This window comes from Crocuta crocuta, unplaced genomic scaffold (genome assembly GCF_008692635.1).
Source record: "Crocuta crocuta isolate KB4526 unplaced genomic scaffold, BGI_CrCroc_1.0 scaffold167, whole genome shotgun sequence".
Lineage (NCBI taxonomy): Eukaryota > Metazoa > Chordata > Mammalia > Carnivora > Hyaenidae > Crocuta > Crocuta crocuta.
The window spans coordinates 3,019,284-3,037,272 of record NW_027532406.1 but is presented as its reverse complement, the minus strand read 5'-3'; the positions used below and the strand labels follow the sequence as shown (position 1 = coordinate 3,037,272).

Below are 17,989 nucleotides of genomic sequence, written 5' to 3'. Positions count from 1 at the left end.
GGCTTAGTCGGTTAAGCGTCCGACTTTCGCTTAGGTCATGATCTCGTGGTTCTTGGGTTCGAGCCCCGCGTCGGGCTCTGTGCTGACTGCCAGCTCAGAGCCTGGAGCCTGTTTCAGAGTCTGTATCTCCCTCTCTCTCTGACCCTCCCCTGCTCACGCTGTCTCTCTCTCTCCTAGAAATTAAAAAAAAAAAAAAAGATCTATTCTTCTCAACCTATTCTAAAACAAAACAAAACAAAAAAACAAAAAACAAAAAACAAAAAAACCAGAAGAGGAAGGAATGCTTCCAAGTTCATTCTATAAGACCAGAATTATCCTGATTCAAAAGAAGACAAACACAAAAACAATATATCTGAAGAACATAGATACTAAAATCTTCAACAAAATATTAGCATTAGCTGACATTCATTTAACTGAATTTAAAAATACATTAAAACAGGGGCACCCAAGTGGCGCATATGGTTGAGTGTCCAACTTTTAATTTCAACTCAAGTCATGATCTCACAGTTCATGAGACTGAGTCCCTGACTCTGCACTGACAGTGAAGATCTTTGGGATTCTCCTACCCTCTCTCTCTCTGCCACTCCCCAGCTTATGTGCTCTCTCTCTCTCTTAAAATAAATAAACATTTAAAAATACAGTAAAAGAACCATTTACCAAGATCAAGTGGGATTTATTCCAATGATGCAAGGATGGTTCAACATCCACAAATCAAGGTGATACAACGCATTGACAAGATGGAGGATAAAAATATATGATCATCTCAATAGATGTAGAAAAAGTATTTGATGGGTGCGCGTAGGTGGCTCTTCGGTTAAGTGTCCAACTTCAGCTCAGGTCATGATCTCACGGTTTGTGGGTTTGAGCCCCTCGTTAGACTGACTCTGTGCTGACAGCTCAGAGCCTGGAGGCTTATTCAGATTCCGTGTCTCCTTCTCTCTCTCTCTGCCTCCCCCTCACTTATGCTCTGTCTCTGTCTCAAAAATAAACTATTAAAAAAAGAAATTTTAAAAAAGAAAAAGCATTTGACAAAATCCAACATCCATTAATGATAAAAAAACTCTCAACAAAGTGGGTACAGAAGAAACATACCTCAACAAAATAAATACCACATATGTCAAACCCATAGCTAACATTATATTCAGTAGTAAGAATATGAAAGCTTTGGGGCGCCTGGGTGGCTAAGTCAGTTAAGCGTCTGGCTTTCGCTTGGGTCATGATCTCATGGTTCGTGGGTTCGAGCCCTNTGCTCTCTCTCTCTCTTAAAATAAATAAACATTTAAAAATACAGTAAAAGAACCATTTACCAAGATCAAGTGGGATTTATTCCAATGATGCAAGGATGGTTCAACATCCACAAATCAAGGTGATACAACGCATTGACAAGATGGAGGATAAAAATATATGATCATCTCAATAGCTGTAGAAAAAGTATTTGATGGGTGCGCGTAGGTGGCTCTTCGGTTAAGTGTCCAACTTCAGCTCAGGTCATGATCTCACGGTTTGTGGGTTTGAGCCCCTCGTTAGACTGACTCTGTGCTGACAGCTCAGAGCCTGGAGGCTTATTCAGATTCCGTGTCTCCTTCTCTCTCTCTCTGCCTCCCCCTCACTTATGCTCTGTCTCTGTCTCAAAAATAAACTATTAAAAAAAGAAATTTTAAAAAAGAAAAAGCATTTGACAAAATCCAACATCCATTAATGATAAAAAACTCTCAACAAAGTGGGTACAGAAGAAACATACCTCAACAAAATAAATACCACATATGCCAAACCCATAGCTAACATTATATTGTAGTAAGAATATGAAAGCTTTGGGGCGCCTGGGTGGCTAAGCCAGTTAAGNAAAAAAAAAAAAGAATATGAAAGCTTTCCCTCTAAGATCAGAAACAAGACAAGGATGTCCATTTCACAACTTATATTCAATGCAGTACTTGAAGTCCTATCCACAGCAATTAGACAAGAGAGAAAAAAAGCATCCAAATTGGAAAGAGGGAAAACTATCACTATTTGCAGATGACATATTACAAATAAAAAATAATAATAACAATCCTAAAGAGTCCAGCAAAAAGCTGTTAGAATAAATAAATTCAGTAAAGTTGCAAGATACAAAATCAACATACAGAAATCTATTACATTTCTATACACTAATAACAAAAGAGCAGAATGAAAAACAAAACAAAAAATAGCAGAAAGAGAATTTAAGAAAACAATCCCATTTACATAAAAATACATAGGAATACATTTATTGAGGGAGGTGAAAGACCTGTATTTTGAAAACTACAAGACATTAATAAAAGAAATTGAAGACTATACACATAAATGGAAAGATATAGCATGATCATGAACTACAATAATTAAATTTGTTAAAGTATCCATACTATGAAAATTAATCTTCAGATTCAATGCAATCCCTGCCAAAATACCAACAGCATTGTTCACAGAACTAGAATGAAAAATTCTGAAGTTTGTATGGAATCACAGAAAGCCCTGAATAGCCCAAGCAATCTTGAAAAAGAACAAAGTCGGAGGTATCACAATCTCAGAATTCTATTTATACTATAAAGCTACAGTAATCAAAACAGTATGGTATTGTGACAAAAACAGACACATAGATCAATGGAACAGAATTAAGAGTCCAGAAATAAACCCATGTTTATGTGGTCAATTAATCTATGACAAAAGAGACAAGAGTATACAATGTTGGAAAGACAGTCTCTTCAATAAACGGTGTTGGAAAATCTGGATAACTATATGTTAAAGAGTGAAATGAGACCACTTATAGTATACAAAAAAATAAACTCCATGGATTAAAGATGTAAGGAGTTGAAAACATAAAACTACTAAAAGAAAACAGAAGCAGTAAACTCATAGACATCAGCTTTAGCAATATGTTTGGATATATCTCCACAGGCAAGGGAAACAAAACCAAAACTAAACAAATGAGACTATATCAAACTAAGAAGCTTTTGTGCAGCAAAGGAAACTATAAAAAACAAAACAAAACCAAAAAGGTAACTTACTGAATGGGAGAAGATATTTCCAAATGATATCCAGTAAGAGATTAATATCCAAAATATACACATAACTCCCACAACTTAACACCAAACAATGATTTAAAAATGGGTAGAGGACATGAATAAACATTTTTCCAAAGAAGACCTACAGATGGCTAACAGACAGATGAAAAGATCTCAATATCACTAATCATCAGGGAAATGCTGATCAAAACCACAATGAGGTATCACCTCACACCAGTCAGTATGGCTAGTATCGAAAGACAAGAGCTGGAGCATCTGGCTGGCTCAGTCAGTAGAGAATGAGACTCTCGACCTCAGGGTTGAGTTTGAGCTCCACATCAGACAGAAATTTAAAAAACAACAACAACAAAATAGCAAGAGTTGGCAAGGATGTAGATGTGCTAGACTATGACCAGCGCCCAGACCAAGAATAAAACGTTACCAACACTTCACAAGACCCTCTCATGGTTTCTCTCAGTCACTTTACTAAACTCCTACATCCCTAAGAGTAACCTTATTCTAACTTATTAGGATTAATTTTGTCTTTTTTTTTTTATAACTTTATAAGAGTGCATTCCTACAGTCTATACCATTCTGCATCTTTTAAACTCAGCATTGCTAAATTCAACTGTTCTGCTTGTAATATTTTCATTGGTTAAAAAAATTTTTTAACCTTTATATTTGAGAGAGAGAGCAAGAGAGAGCGCAAGAGAGTTGGGGAGGAATAGAGAGGGAGACAGATTTCGAAGCAGGCTTCAGGCTCTGAGCTGTTAGCACACGGCCCGACAGGAGACTTGGATCTGTGAACTATGAGGCCATGATCTGAGCTGAAGATGTACACTCAATCAACTGAGCCACCCAAGTGCCCCAATATTTTCATTGTTATATTCTATTTTATGACTGTATCACATTTTACTGTTGATGGACATTTGAGTAGTTTGCAGTTTATGTTTACCAGCATATAGTGTTGGTAGGAATGTTCTTGTATGTGTCTTTTATGTATGTACTAGATTACTAAAAGTAGCACTAATGGTCATATGTTATTCCAACTTTAGTGGCTACTGTCAAAAAATTTTCCAAAGTGGTTGCATCTATTTACACTCTTCAGTATTGTATGAAAGTTCCAGTTGCTCCATGTTTGCTCTATTTGATACTATGTGGGTTCTTTTTTAAGCCACTCTGTTGTATGCCTGTCAAGTTCTCTTTTAAAGCTAGTATCAGAGTTTAGAACCAACACCCTTTAAAAACTAACTGGTTTAGGGGCACCTGATGGTTCAGCTGGTTAAACACCTGACTCTTGATTTTTGGCTCAGGTCATAATCTCAGAGTGGTGAGATGGAGACCCATGTTGGGCTCCGTGCTAGGTGTGGAGCTCTGCTTGTGATTCTCCCTCTCTCTGCACTTTCTCCATTCTCTAAAAACAAAACAAATAACTAACTGGTTTATGAGTTTAAGTTTTTGATATTATGAGATAAATTATAAAGTCATGTCCAAACTGCAATACTTTTTTTTTTCAATTTTAAGTAGGCTTCATGCCCAACATGGGGCTTGATCTCACGATCTGAGATCAAGAGTCACATGCTATACTCACTGAACCAGCCAGGTGCCCCAGTCAAACACTGGTGATAAATACATAAACTCTTTCAATTTCTCAGTATCAACCACGGAGATATCAGAGAAAACTTTCATTTCACCTTTCACAATTTACCAAGGTTGGGCTGTTGCAATTACTCAGCTCTGCCCTTGAATGCAGCCATAAACCTATGTAAATATATGGATGTGGCGATGTATATTTTTACAGACTCAATATATATGTGATTCAGTTTCTTTATCTGTATTAATATGATACTAATTCTCATAGGGTTCTGTAAGGAATAAATGAGTTACATTAAAGTATATAAAACAGTTCCTGGAATTTGTAAGAGTGTAATAAATGTTAGATATTATCATTACTTTTCAAAAATAACATCTTGAAGTATGGAAATAACTCTTGCATTTTTGGCTTTGGTGTGGACCAGATGGATAGTTGCTGTCAGAGCCAACCTGCAGATACTAGTACAAACCTACCCCTACTACTAAAGCAACTTTTTCTACCTCTACATGAGGAACAAAGCCAAACTGCATAGGACCATGTGACAACTTCTGGTATTTTAAGGTTTGTCAACTGTAACCTCAAAGTATACAAAACTCTGAGGAGATATAAACATTTATTTTTATAACTTGTTATTTTTAACAGTCCTTTAAACTTTTTTTAAGTTTATTTTGAGAGGGGGGAAGGGCAGAGAGACAAAGGGGTGGGGGAGAGAGAGAATCCCAAGCAGGCTCCACACTGTCAGTGCAGAGCCCAACACAAGACTTGAACTCACAAACCCTGAGATCATAACCTGAGCTAAAATCAAGAGTCAGATGCTTAACTGACTGAGCCACCCAGGTGTCCCTAGTCATTTAACTTTTAATCAAGCCACTTTTAAAATCCAAATTATGAAAGAATATTTTTTAAAATATTTATTTATTTAGGGGGAGCAAGGGGAGAGGGAGAGGGAGGGGGAGAGAGAGGAATCCCAAGCAGGCTCTGCATGGTCAGCAGAGCCCGATGTGGGGCTTCATCCCATGAAACACAAGATCATAGTCTGAGGAGAAATCAAAAGTAAGATGCTTAACTGACTGAGTGACCCGGGCACCCCTTTTTCATGAAAGAATATTTTAAAACAAAAACAATTAATTAAAATGAATAATTATTATTGCTATTAACCTTGATTTGCTAATGTGGAAACAAGCTTCACTGGACATTTTTGTCAAGAAAAGACATACTTTTCTCTGAATGAAACCAGAACAGAAAACCAAGTGATGATAATGGAAGTGATTTAGAAACAATGAAGACCCAGAGTATATATCAATTCTACTCAGAAACATGATTCCTCATCTTGAGTTGAGCTTTGGAGCCATAACTGATGGTGAGAAGTGCTAAAATCCCAAAATCCAGTGTTTTGCAATTATGATCAATGATGCTATAAACAATCTTGAACATTTCTTAGTTACACATGTGCAAGATTTCCTTTAGGGTATATACCAAGGAATACAGTTGCTGGGTCATAGAAAATATGTATCTTCAACTTACTAGTAACACCAAATTATCCAAAGTGATTGATTGTCCCATACCAGTTCTGTATGTCCATTAACAAGTACACAAGTTCCTGTGTTGACAGTTTCATCAGTATTTATTGATCAGCATTTTTTGACATGTAAAAGGACACTTCATTGTGGCTTTATCCATTTTTAAAATTAAGCTATAATTTACATACAGTAAAATTATTTTTAGTGTATAGTTCATATTTTTCATCTTTTCCTCTGCACTGAATTCAGAATTATTTCCTCACATTTTCCTTCTAGTTCACTAATTCTGTGTTCAGTAGTATCTAATCTATTACTCTGCTGTTTTAATTTTAGCAATTCTATTCTCTTCTGTAGTGTTTTTTTCTTTTCCAAATCTGCTTGGTTATAACACTAGCTAGATTTAAGGGCTTTAGAGCCAATGTAACTGGAGGCCATTATATTGGACAGTGCATATGTAGAGTATTGTATTTCCATCAACTTCAAGTGTTCCATTGGACAGCTTTGCTCTAGAGCTGTTTTTCCTTCTATCGAGTACCAGCAGGCCTCACCAGCCTTGGAAACCACTTTAAACTAACTTAATTTGAGGGTTTTTTGTGTGTTTTGTTTTGTTTGAACCATGCAGGTGGTATTAAGTTGGGCTGCAAAAATGAATGAAGTTTATCTTGAGATTATGAATTCTCAGGGTAAATTATTTTTCAGTTTTGCTGTGGGTCTGAAGATATCCATGGATAATAGATTCTATTCCTTTGTTCAGATGATGAGAGTAATGTTGCAAACACCAGACCAGTTTCAGAAAGCCCCTGTGTGCTGAGTGAACCACAACCGTTGGTCTTACCTCGAGTGCCACAGTCAAAGGTGCCGTCCATCACCTCAAATACAGTAAGCACCATACAGGAATGTGCTGGAGAACCTAGGACTGTTCTTGCCAGAAGCTTGCTCAGAGTTATTTGCCTTAATTTTATTATTTATGACTTGACTGTTTTCAGTAATGTGTTTATCCCAGTAATCCAGTGACTCTGCACTGATAAGTTTAATTTCAGTTTAAAAAATTAATAGCAAATTAGGGTTAATATTTAGTCAGCTCTTTTTAAAAGTCATCCATAAGTTATGCAATGTAGAATCAGCTATTGCTGCCTGATTGCAGGCCTAAGTCTGTTTGGGAGAATAAAGGATATGATGAAAAAGGTAACATCTTATTCTTTGAATTTCTCCATTTTGACTCCTTTTCCTCTTCCCTCAGCCTACCTGTGTTTTATTTTTGGGATTTGAATCTATTGATTTTTTTTTTTTTTTTTTGCATTTTGGATGTTTAGTACTCATTAATAACTGAGGCATAAAAAGCAAACCAAAGTAAGGAAAAAGTAGTCCCAATTAAATCTGTGGACAGGCAAAAATAAATAAATAAATAAATCTGTGGACAGGCATACGGACAGCCATTTCTTGCAGAAGCCTGATGAGCCTGGTCTCATCCGACTTCATCTAGTCCCAGTTCCTACATGGTCGTTTCTCAGTGTTACTTGTGGCCAAAAAAAAGGTGAGGGGGATGGATTCTAATCCTTGAGCCACGCTCCCCATCCCTGGGTTTTACTACCAGGTCTAGTGTTTGCTTTGTTGGTATACTGGTCTGATATTGTCCTGTTGGATTTACAAATGTGTTACATAAAAATAAAGTCAGTAAGGCCCATCCATATCGTGTCACACTGGTGGCTTAACCAGGTGAACTAATGTTCTTGGTGGTAATAAAACACTTCTAACATGCTAAATTAAGTGGTCTGACTATGGGTTAGGTAGCCTAAGTTATGAATAGTTAACTTAAATGTTTCTGGCTGTTAGTGACCAAAGGAAAGAGAAGCATTAATCCAAAGATTCCTTAGAGAAAGTAGGAAGAAAATGCATGCTATGGCAGAAGAAGATGGCCAGGAAGGGCACTGAACTGATGATCTGACAGAGAAAATCAAAAGCACTTCAAGGTGGCAATGTTAGTCCAAGGAAGATTAAATCCTGCTAACACTAGAATAAGATTAACTCTTTCTAATAAAAGTTTTCAGAATTTAGGTTATGATGATAGCTGACTGCTCCAGAGGTAGTGAAAGAGTAAGGATGTTTATGCAGAGTATAAGACTGTTTGATGGTGAAAGAGATTATGTCAGAGTTTACTCTTTTTCTATTTTTATTTCATATTTTGTTTTCCTTTCTAATGTAATATAAATAACGATAGTAATAAAGTCCTCTATCCCCTATCAGAGTAGCTGTTAACGTCTTTCATCTCAGTTGATCAGGCTTCCCTTACCTGGTGACATTTAAAAATGAAGAGAGAAGGACTCTGACTTGTCATTTTAACAGTGGACTTGGAGCCCCAGCTAGGCTACTCGTGAAAGATGTTAAAAAAGTTGAGGCATAGGAGAAAAAGTACAGATCTCCTAATTTGAAAATACTATCTTTTGGCAAAGTTGGGAAACCAAGTATTTTCACCAACCAATACAAGTAACATTTTCTTTTGACATGTAGATGAATCTCTGTCAAGCAGCAAGTGGTCATCAGCCAAATGTGAATGGTCTCTTGGTTCATGGGATGCCTCTACAGCCAAGAAACCTCTCCCTAATGGACAAGCTACTGTAAGATGTATAAAGTTTTAATAGATTCTAGAGTTTACATAGAGCACTGAGAAATAAAAGAAAAGCTAAATCAGTTGATCAGTATGCATGCTGAGTATCTACCAAGCAACTAGAGAAATTTGGGAAGTAAAAACATCTAAGGAAATGGTTTCCACCCTAAAGGAGCCAATAACGTAACTGGAAAGAGAAGACACAAACGGGTAAAAAGAGACCCACATAGGGCATCTTTGTGACTGAATGTCAAGTGTGTGGTACCCAGAGTGAATGCATGGTGGTCCCAAAGAGTGGAGGCATTTTGGTGCGTTAACTGTAGGTTTGAACTTTTCCTTCAAAGATGGGAGTTTGAATAAATAGAGAAGAGCAACAATGCTATTGCAGGTAGGAGGAATGGTGTGGGAAAAGATTTGGAAACAAGAAAGAACTATTTAGAAGAGAAAGCAGACCAGTTTTGCTATAAGAAAAGGAGTAGGTCACAATTTATTGGTTCTGACCCAAGATCATTGATTATTTTTCAGAATTAAAACAGATATCATGGTGTGATTAGTGGGAAAGAGTACTATGAAATTAATGAAGGCTGGGACCAGACTGGGGGATTTTGAATGCCATGTTTTTGAGATCCATTTATGTTGTTGCACATGATCTTCTCTTTTGTTGCTAAGTAATATTCTACTGTAAGAATACACCACAATTTGTTTATCCATTCTCCTGTTAGTGAACACCTGAGGTGTTTCCAGGTTGGGGCTGTTATGCTTAAAGGCATTATAAACATTCTTGCACTGGTCTTTTTTGCGGACGTATGGCCTCATTTTTCTAGGGTCAGCATGTATAAAGTGCCATAGGATAGATAAGTTTAACTTTATAAGAACCTGCCATACAGTTTGCCAAAGTTAATTACACCATCTGACCCTCCTGCCAGCAATATATGAATTTCACCTAGGAGCACATATATTTAAATCAGTATTTGAAAGATAGATTTTACAGCAGAACATAGATTGGATTGAAGCAGGAGGAACTGAAGAGTCTAATTAATATAGGCGTTCAAGGGGCACCAGGATGGCTCAGTTCGAAGAGCATGTGACTCTTTATCTTGGGACTGAGTTCGAGGCCCATGCTGGGGTGTAAAGATTACTTAAAAAGTGTGAGTGTGTGTGTGTGTGTGTGTGTGTGTGTGTGTGTGTGTGTGTGTGTAGGAGTTCAAGCTGCCAAAAGTCTGTACTCAAGTTGTAGCAAAAGATAAGAAAGGAATGGAGTATTATAGAGCTACTGTAAAAACAAAAAAAGCAAAAAACAATCAGATTCTATAAAAGCAGAGGAATCAAAGTCAACTCAGAGATTTCAAACTCAAGGGAAACTTGTGGAGTAAAGATAAATTTGGTTTGGGGTGTGTTGAGTTTACAATGCCAGGTCATCTCACTGGAAACATGGAAGAGGTCAGCTTTGGAAAGTGATCTAGAAGTCACCTGGCTAAAGGTGATGACTGAATCCAGAATTATAAATGAGCAGTCCAGAAGACAAAATAAAGATAAGCATAGAGCACCTAAGGCCTAAAGGAATTTGATATGTAAAGGTAAAAGTAAGTGAATGGTTAGGGAGGAAGACCAGCAAAATCTCTTGTGAGTAATGCTCAAGGTTTAGTCCATTCCTTAATGGCTATTTCCCCTTCACAGTTCTCCAAACACTGAGGTATATATTGCCCTACAGACACCAAAGGGCCTGAAAGTTTAAGGAATTTGCTGAAAGCCAAAAGAGCATGTGGCAGAGTGTAATTCTTTCACATTCTCTCCATTTCCTTGCTCTTTTAGGTGTGTTATAGCACAAATATCTCATCTGTATTTTAAAAAACAAAATAAAAAGCCCCAAATCTGTAGGGTAGAGTTTAAGCTACTGAACTTAAACTTTTTGGGCATGATATTTTACTTTTCAGAGTACGTACAGAAAAGTGTTGTTATTTCAGCTGCTTATGCAAATAGGGATCTACTATAGTCCTGGTGCCCTGGGCAGCAGGAGGCTCTGGACCTTTTGCGTCCTTCTAGCTTTCCAAGAAACCTGAACCCCTACCCCTGCAAGCTCCAATGAGCTCAGCATTTTAATCTTTGAGTGGGAGCCATACTGGTGCCACATTGCTCCCAAGCAGCAATATTTGCTTTTCACCTAAGTCTTTCCTTCAGCACAAAGAATGTCTCAAATATGGTAGGGATCTATGAGGTAAACTTTTGGGAAGCACTCTAGTGTAGGTACTCTTCAGGTTAGCCTTCACTGTAACTAAAGAAGTCACTGTCTTGGCAGATGAAAAATGGATTTGCTTTCTGAAGTCTCCATTCTATTAAATTATTTGTATAAGTAAAATGATGTCCTATTAAGAACACATTAATGGGGTGCCTGGGTGGCTCAGTCAAACATCCAACTCTTGGTTTCAGCTCAGGTCGTGATCTCACGGTTCGTGAGTTCGAGCCCCACATCAGGCTCCGCCCTGACACTGTGGAGCCTGCTTGGGATTCTCTCTCTCCCCCTCTGTCTACTCCTCCACTGCTTGCTCTCTCTCAAAATAAATACATAAACTTTTAAAAATAAAGAACACATTCTCATGCCTGAACTAGACGTAATTTGTATACACTAGGTTACTTCCTTTGCCTTTTTCTCCCTTGAATGCATTTTACAGTCTAAGCCTTTGAGTCCTGTTTCCCTATACAGAGCAATCTTGATTTCATTCTGGGTTTCTGATTTGGCCACTAGAGACCTTGATGACAAGCTACTTATGAGACCTGGATCCAGTACCATCCTTTCAACCCGAAATTGGCCATATCGAGCCCTGGAGTTTAGTACGTCAGCTCTGTCATACACAGTGCAATCCGCCAGGAGACGCAATCCCCCACCACGTACCCTTCACCCCATCAGCACAAGCCATTCACGCACTGGAACCCCAAGGCCTGTGGAAGAAATCCTCAGAGGATCCCGAGTGTAGGTTTCAAAGCAGAATTTTTGGAAACTGTGATAAAACTAATGAAGAATTTTATGAAGAGAATGAATTTAAATGTAGGATTGAAATATATGCTCAGAAATTAATTAAATAGTCCCATGATGGTTTAAATTCAATACAGAAAAAAATGTGGTTAAAGTTGAATACAATACAGATATTGGAGTTTTCTGTTAAGCTAGCAAAAGTTTTATATTTCTACATATAAAATGGCTAGAATACTTCAGCGACACTCATCTAAGGAATAAAATATATGTATCTTATTAAACATTTTCCTTAGTGGGAAATTCATCCCCAAATCATAGTGAACTCTCCTTTAATATTTTTCTGTGCCCCTGGGATCTGCTTATTCTATTGACAATGTAACATTTTAACCTCAGATAAGTACTTGCCTACATACCAGGAAAAATATCCCTTAGCACTTCTTAGGAAATAACACTAAACATATTCTCTTCCCTCTTCCAACCCTTACTTCACTTTGAGCCTCATCACGCAAAAAACACTTAGAAGCCATTTTTTAAAAATAAAATTCTCTTATTAGTCATTGATTCACAAAACATCTTGGGATATTTGATTCTAACACTGTGATCAAGGGCATGAGATAATATGGCTGTAACTGTGTTTTGAATTCAGCTTCTAAATTAAGCACGTCACTATGCTTCTCTACCAACATGTTATTTCTTGACTGATTTTTCAATTTGTTTTCATCGGTCCCCCATAGATTCACTAAGAGAGATGTCTACACCAACCACAAATCTTTCATGACACCAGGGTTCTTCTCACCTATTCGCTATTTTATTATATTGATGTTGATACTGATACAGCTATAAAACTTATTTGAGGATGAGGGTGGATAAGGGAGGACTACTGTTATTAGTGAAAAGGACAATCAAAAGGCCCAGAACTGTGGAGAATTCCATCAGATATGAAATTTCAAATCCATATCAGGTTAACAGCTCAACAGTGTTAACACCAGACAGGGAAAATTTCACAAAGAGCTAAACTTATGCTGTGTGCCCAGGATAAAGTTTCAACAAAAATCAGAAAATACTATGAGAAAACCCCCCCAACTCTGATTTTCCAAAATCCTTTCACTGAGATTTCTTTATGTAAAAACATAGACAACTTAAAGCATTCTGTGCATGACATTAAACTCATCTCCTTTATTTATTTGGTTCTAAGTAGTTTCCTAGTATTGTTATAACTTTATGCTTTACTATCTTGGTGTTTGCTGGTGGGATCTGCAGCCCAGGAGCGGCGGACTCGCTCTCCTCTCCCTCACCAATGCCCCTGAGTCGAAATAATCTCCTGCCACCTATCGGCACAGCTGAAGTGGAACACTTGAGCACTGCGGCGTCGCAAAGGCAAACGGTATGTCTTTCTCCTATTGCCTTTTCCATGTGCTTCTAAGACCTCATGGACAGTAACAGTGCAGGATCATGTTCTGGAAACTGAATCCTAACTTATGACAATGGAATTAGAGCTGCTTGGCCTGTAGTTTTCATACCTACCTGGGTTGATGTAGGACATGCACAACTCTAGCTACAAATTGTTTTAACTATTTCTTATAATTTTTGTCTCCTCTGCAGAAAACCCACGGTGACTCCAATCGAGCGCGAAGTGCAGTAGTGGATGAGCCTAACCATCAGCAGCCCCAGGAGAGACTCCTTTTACCTGACTTTTTCTCCAGGCCCAACACTACTCAGTCATTTTTGGTAGAGCAACATACTTCTATGGTCTTGACAGTTGGGGAAAGGAAAAAAAAATTAGTTTGGCAGACTTAAGATTTCACATAGTAGCTTAATCAATTCCAAGAATAAAAGCTGAGGTTCTTAGTAATAAAAATAGCATTAGAAGTACATCTTGTTGAAATTCTAACTGGTCTCTGACACTTATTCAACTCATAAAAAGAATAAGTTGAAATGCCTTACACATGAATCACAAATTCTAAACAATTTAAATTGTTAAATATTAAATTATTAAATATTTCTGAGAATAAAAAAAATGTCATACTCCAGTGCATATCAGATCAACATAACCCATTCTCTAACACTGCTCTTACAGAGTTACACCAAAACTGGTATCAGATTATGATGTGGACTGATGGATAGGTAAATCACCTAAAAAAAAGTCAACTCTAACTGGTGCTTGAGATGCTCACATAGCCTTACCACATAATGTGCATTTACTAGCCCTTTTAAGCAACTAATAGAAAAAATTTAGTTGGTAGTGGAGGTCATGCACTGACCTTGCCCAATTGTAGGCCAGGAGCTCAGCCCCATCTGATCTGCTTTGTGGCAAGAGGGCTTGAAGAGCCTCAAGAAGTGAATGGGGCCACACTCAGTGCTCAGGAGCCAGCGGCCTCACATCCAATACCAGTTTTCATTCAGGATGGTGGTATTTGAAGCCCACTTATTCCAACTTATAAGCCTTGAACTGTATCAGCCTAAAGCAATATACTATCCTCACTGAAAGAGTGGTGAGAACAATGTTACTGGGATGTTGTAGTAGTTTCCTAGGATCAGCATAACAAATTACCAGACCGGGTGGCTTAAAACAACAGAATTTTATTCTTTCAGTTCCAGAGCCTAGAAGTCCAAAATCAAGGCGTCAGCAGACCTATGCTTCCTTCCACTACAGGCTCTATGGATGTGGGTCTTCTCACCTCTTCTTGGCTTCTGGTAGCCTCCAGTGGTCCCTGGTGGTCCTTGCTGTGCAGCTGCATCACTCCAGCTTCTGCCTATGCCTTCACACAGCCTTCCTCCCTGTATCTTTTGTGTCCAGACTTCCCTCTTATGAAGATACCAGTCATTGAATTTATGGCTGACTCTAATCCAACCTGACCTCACCTTATCTTGATTACATTTGCAGAGATTCTATCTCCAAATAGTCACAGCCACATGTTCCAGGTGGACATAAATTGTGGTGGCAGAGGCAGGAGGGGACACTTTAACTCAACAGACCTTAGGAGACTTATTTAGGGGGAGATTCACCAAAACATGACCTAAAGGGAAATGTGACCATTTCTGATTCTTACTCAATGTGAACCCTAGAAAGTTTGAGAACCTCTATTAAATCTGTCCTCTCATAATCTGATTCAGGGCACTTGTTAAAGCAGTGTTTCACGATTATATTCTACAGCTACGTTCTCTATAAAACATTTATATATAATTTTCAGTTTCTTCTTTTTCTGATGTTTATAACAATAAAAGTAAGAATTTCTTACCTTAGTTGTCTCTCCCAGTTTGCTGTCACCCAAAGGGAACACCTAGTAGCTCAATGTAACTAAGAGCACTATATCCGAGTTCCTGGCTTGGCACTTCCAGACTAGCACTCTGCTCCTAGGGGTCAACAAACTATTTTTATGGGCCATTTGGCTCACCACAAAAATTGTTTTTATAAATAAAGTTATTAGAGGAGAATTACCATACTCATTCATTTATGTACTGTCTATGACTGCTTTCTCACTCTAACAGCAGTGGTAGGCAGTTTCCAGCAGTATGTACCAAAAAGCCTAAAATATCTACTTTCTGGCCCTCTAAAGAAAGGAAGTTTGTTGACCCCAATAAAAAAGAAAAGGGGGCTTCACCAAAAAAAAAAAATTTTCTGAAATGTCTTGATTCCACTGCTCCAACAGGGAACTGCGAGGGATGTTTTTTATTTCAGAAGCATCAGCAGGATGGCATTGATAGCTTTTTTGTTATTTACATTTCAGTATTTTAGTTATATCTTAAAATCTTTAAATTACTAGAGGTGATTTTGAAATGCTTGAATTTCATATCGTGAGTCACATTTCAACCATGGAGAGAAAATCATGGGTGTTTAATGTTGTTGAAAAGACTCTGTTCTGTTGTTTTAAACTTTAGTCAGCAGGCAATCTAAATTGGATAAAATTTCCTTGACAGCCAATTGTAAGTACTTAGAAATATTAAACCATATGGATTACTTATAAGTGCTAAAATTTTCTTAACGGCATATTAATAAAATTTTAGAACTTGAAAAAATTTTTAAAAAAGAACTTAAAAATTTTTCCAAGTTAACAAATGGCTTTGTAGGTCTCTGGTTTGGGATTCTTAAGAGTGCACTCAGCCAACCTATCCCTCAGATGGCAGACAATGCCATTTACATTGTTGTCTGATTTCAGGGTATTCCCTTGTAAATCTACTAACATACATCCTTTGGGAGAAGTCCCATTGTAAGAAGCGTCTCATCTTTTTTGTTTTGCAGCCAGATACACAATATCATCATTTGTGTGTTGCTGAGTATCCTCATCAGGCCCGACCCGGCAGGGGATCTGCAGTGACAGGTGGGACCATGGCTCTATTTTTACCACTGTGTGGCTATGTTAAGACCCTGCTTTGTCTGTTTCCTATGTTTATTTCCCCTTCCTCCAAATGTTATTATATTTTGTTCTCCTACATCTTTGTAAATCACCTCAATCAAATTCCTTTTGGAAATGGCATATAATAAAGATAGAGGAGACCTCTATTGCCCAGGGCCAAGTTCCAGATTTGTTTTTTCATATGTAAATAAACTTCTCACCACTCTGGCAAAATAGACAGTACTTTCTTTTCTTCAATCTAAAAAACTTAAGTGAAATAAGCCATTTTTATAACATTCAAACACTGCATGGGTTTTATGATGTAGGCAAAATCCATACTGCTGTAGAATAAACTGCTATGGTCAGTTAACCTGCTAGGCCAAAGTAAGAAAAGAAATTTTAAAATATCAAGACATGCGGAGTCTGAGTCTATTCTATTAACTTTTCTGATTTCTAAGTCATATTCTATAGATTGTATTTTCATAGGGAAGGAGAAAACTTAAGGATATCTTAAAAGTTATCTTCCTATAATGGTCTTCTCACCACTATCAGGGTCATTCTCATTACGCTGTAGGTGAAGTATAGGAGTATTAAGCAGTTGAAATGTTTCCTGTTAGTAAGATTAAAAAGTAATCTGCATCAAATTATCTGTCATCCACGTAAATTCTCTTGTTCAGTTCCTGTTTGCATTGTTTGGCAGTCTCTGAATGCCTTCAGTGGATCCTTTTCTTGGATTAGTCCTCATAGAGAAGCAGTGCTGCCTCTGAGCTAGTTACTCCATTTAGCCATGCTGATGGCCAGTTATAACATTTAGATAAGTGACACAGACATATCAGTCTGTTTTAATTAGTGGGTTCTTCTCTAGAACTAGGTTTCATATCTTAATACAGACTTGTACGTTTTACATGATAAAATAATGCAAATGTGGTTCTAACTGCCTTGGTATATATATGCTCTACTACTTAGTACCAGTCTCCAAATTTAAGTCCAACTGATAAGTGGAGCAAAAAAGCCCTTAAGTATGAATTTGAGATTACCAAATCTAAAATGTCTACTAATGTCACTCTATGATGTCATCTTTGTCTGACAGGTCCTCAATTACATGGATCTACAAAATCTCAAAACAGGGGTGGACCAGTCTCCAGAACCAGGCAGGGACCATAGGGCAAATAAGAAGAAACTGCTTTAAACTACACGGAACAAGTGAGAAAATTTCACGAATCAGTGTTCAGTCATCTTGTGATGCAAAGGTGTATACAAGAGAGACAACTTAAAACCATCTTCATGAAGTGTTAATCTGGTATAACTGACTGAGAAAAAAAAAGAATATCTGCCAAAGATTACATGGGTACTGTTTCTCCAGCTACCATCTTCTTTCAGCATAAGTTAACCTACTCCACTGGACAGTAGAATTTGTACCCAAAGATGAAAGAAATGAATAATTATCCCCAAATCACTGCTCATGTTGTCTGTTAACAATGATCAGTTCAATTATAGGATTCTATGAGAGTTTATGAAGACTATACATACACAAAAAGCAGCAAATGATTGTTTGATAACATGATGCTATCACTGGCTTCAGAAAACTTCTGCTTGTATGAATTTCTGGAGAGTTGTACGCATTTTTAAGGCATTTTTAGGAGACAGTTCTGTCAAAAACCTGAGCTACTCATCAAACAGATGTCATTCCTAAAGCTTTCTCTTTAGATGTCCAATCTTCTAGGCAAAGAGGTATGGAAGGGGTGAACATGTTGAACATTGGTTTAAAGTAACTTATGTAATAAGCCAAAATGTATATATATTTTCAGATAAGACAGCTCAACCTCACAATGTCTGCTTGGTATCAGATTATACTTCTTTTCTAATCTATTGACTTTAGTAGTCTCTCTCTCTCTCTCTCTCTCTCACACACACACACACACACACACACACACACTTTAACTATTAA

At 37.5% G+C, this 17,989-nt stretch overlaps 1 protein-coding gene across 2 annotated transcripts in view; it reads left to right on the top strand.

The window, feature by feature from the left end:
- The window catches only part of FAM149B1 (family with sequence similarity 149 member B1), an 87,945-nt gene extending 70,410 nt beyond the window's left edge, over window positions 1-17,535 (top strand). Inside the window, exons 8-14 of one of the 2 annotated variants that reach the window (XM_077778547.1) lie at window positions 6,886-7,010; window positions 8,640-8,746; window positions 11,480-11,704; window positions 12,968-13,091; window positions 13,310-13,435; window positions 15,948-16,026; window positions 17,132-17,535. In XM_077778547.1, the coding sequence (XP_077634673.1) occupies window positions 6,886-7,010; window positions 8,640-8,746; window positions 11,480-11,704; window positions 12,968-13,091; window positions 13,310-13,435; window positions 15,948-16,026; window positions 17,132-17,205 (860 nt within the window). In that variant the 3' untranslated portion in view covers window positions 17,206-17,535. The remainder of the gene's footprint in view (window positions 1-6,885; window positions 7,011-8,639; window positions 8,747-11,479; window positions 11,705-12,967; window positions 13,092-13,309; window positions 13,436-15,947; window positions 16,027-17,131) is intronic. The other variant, XM_077778548.1, reaches the window with a different exon arrangement.
- The last annotated feature ends 454 nt before the right edge of the window (window positions 17,536-17,989 follow it).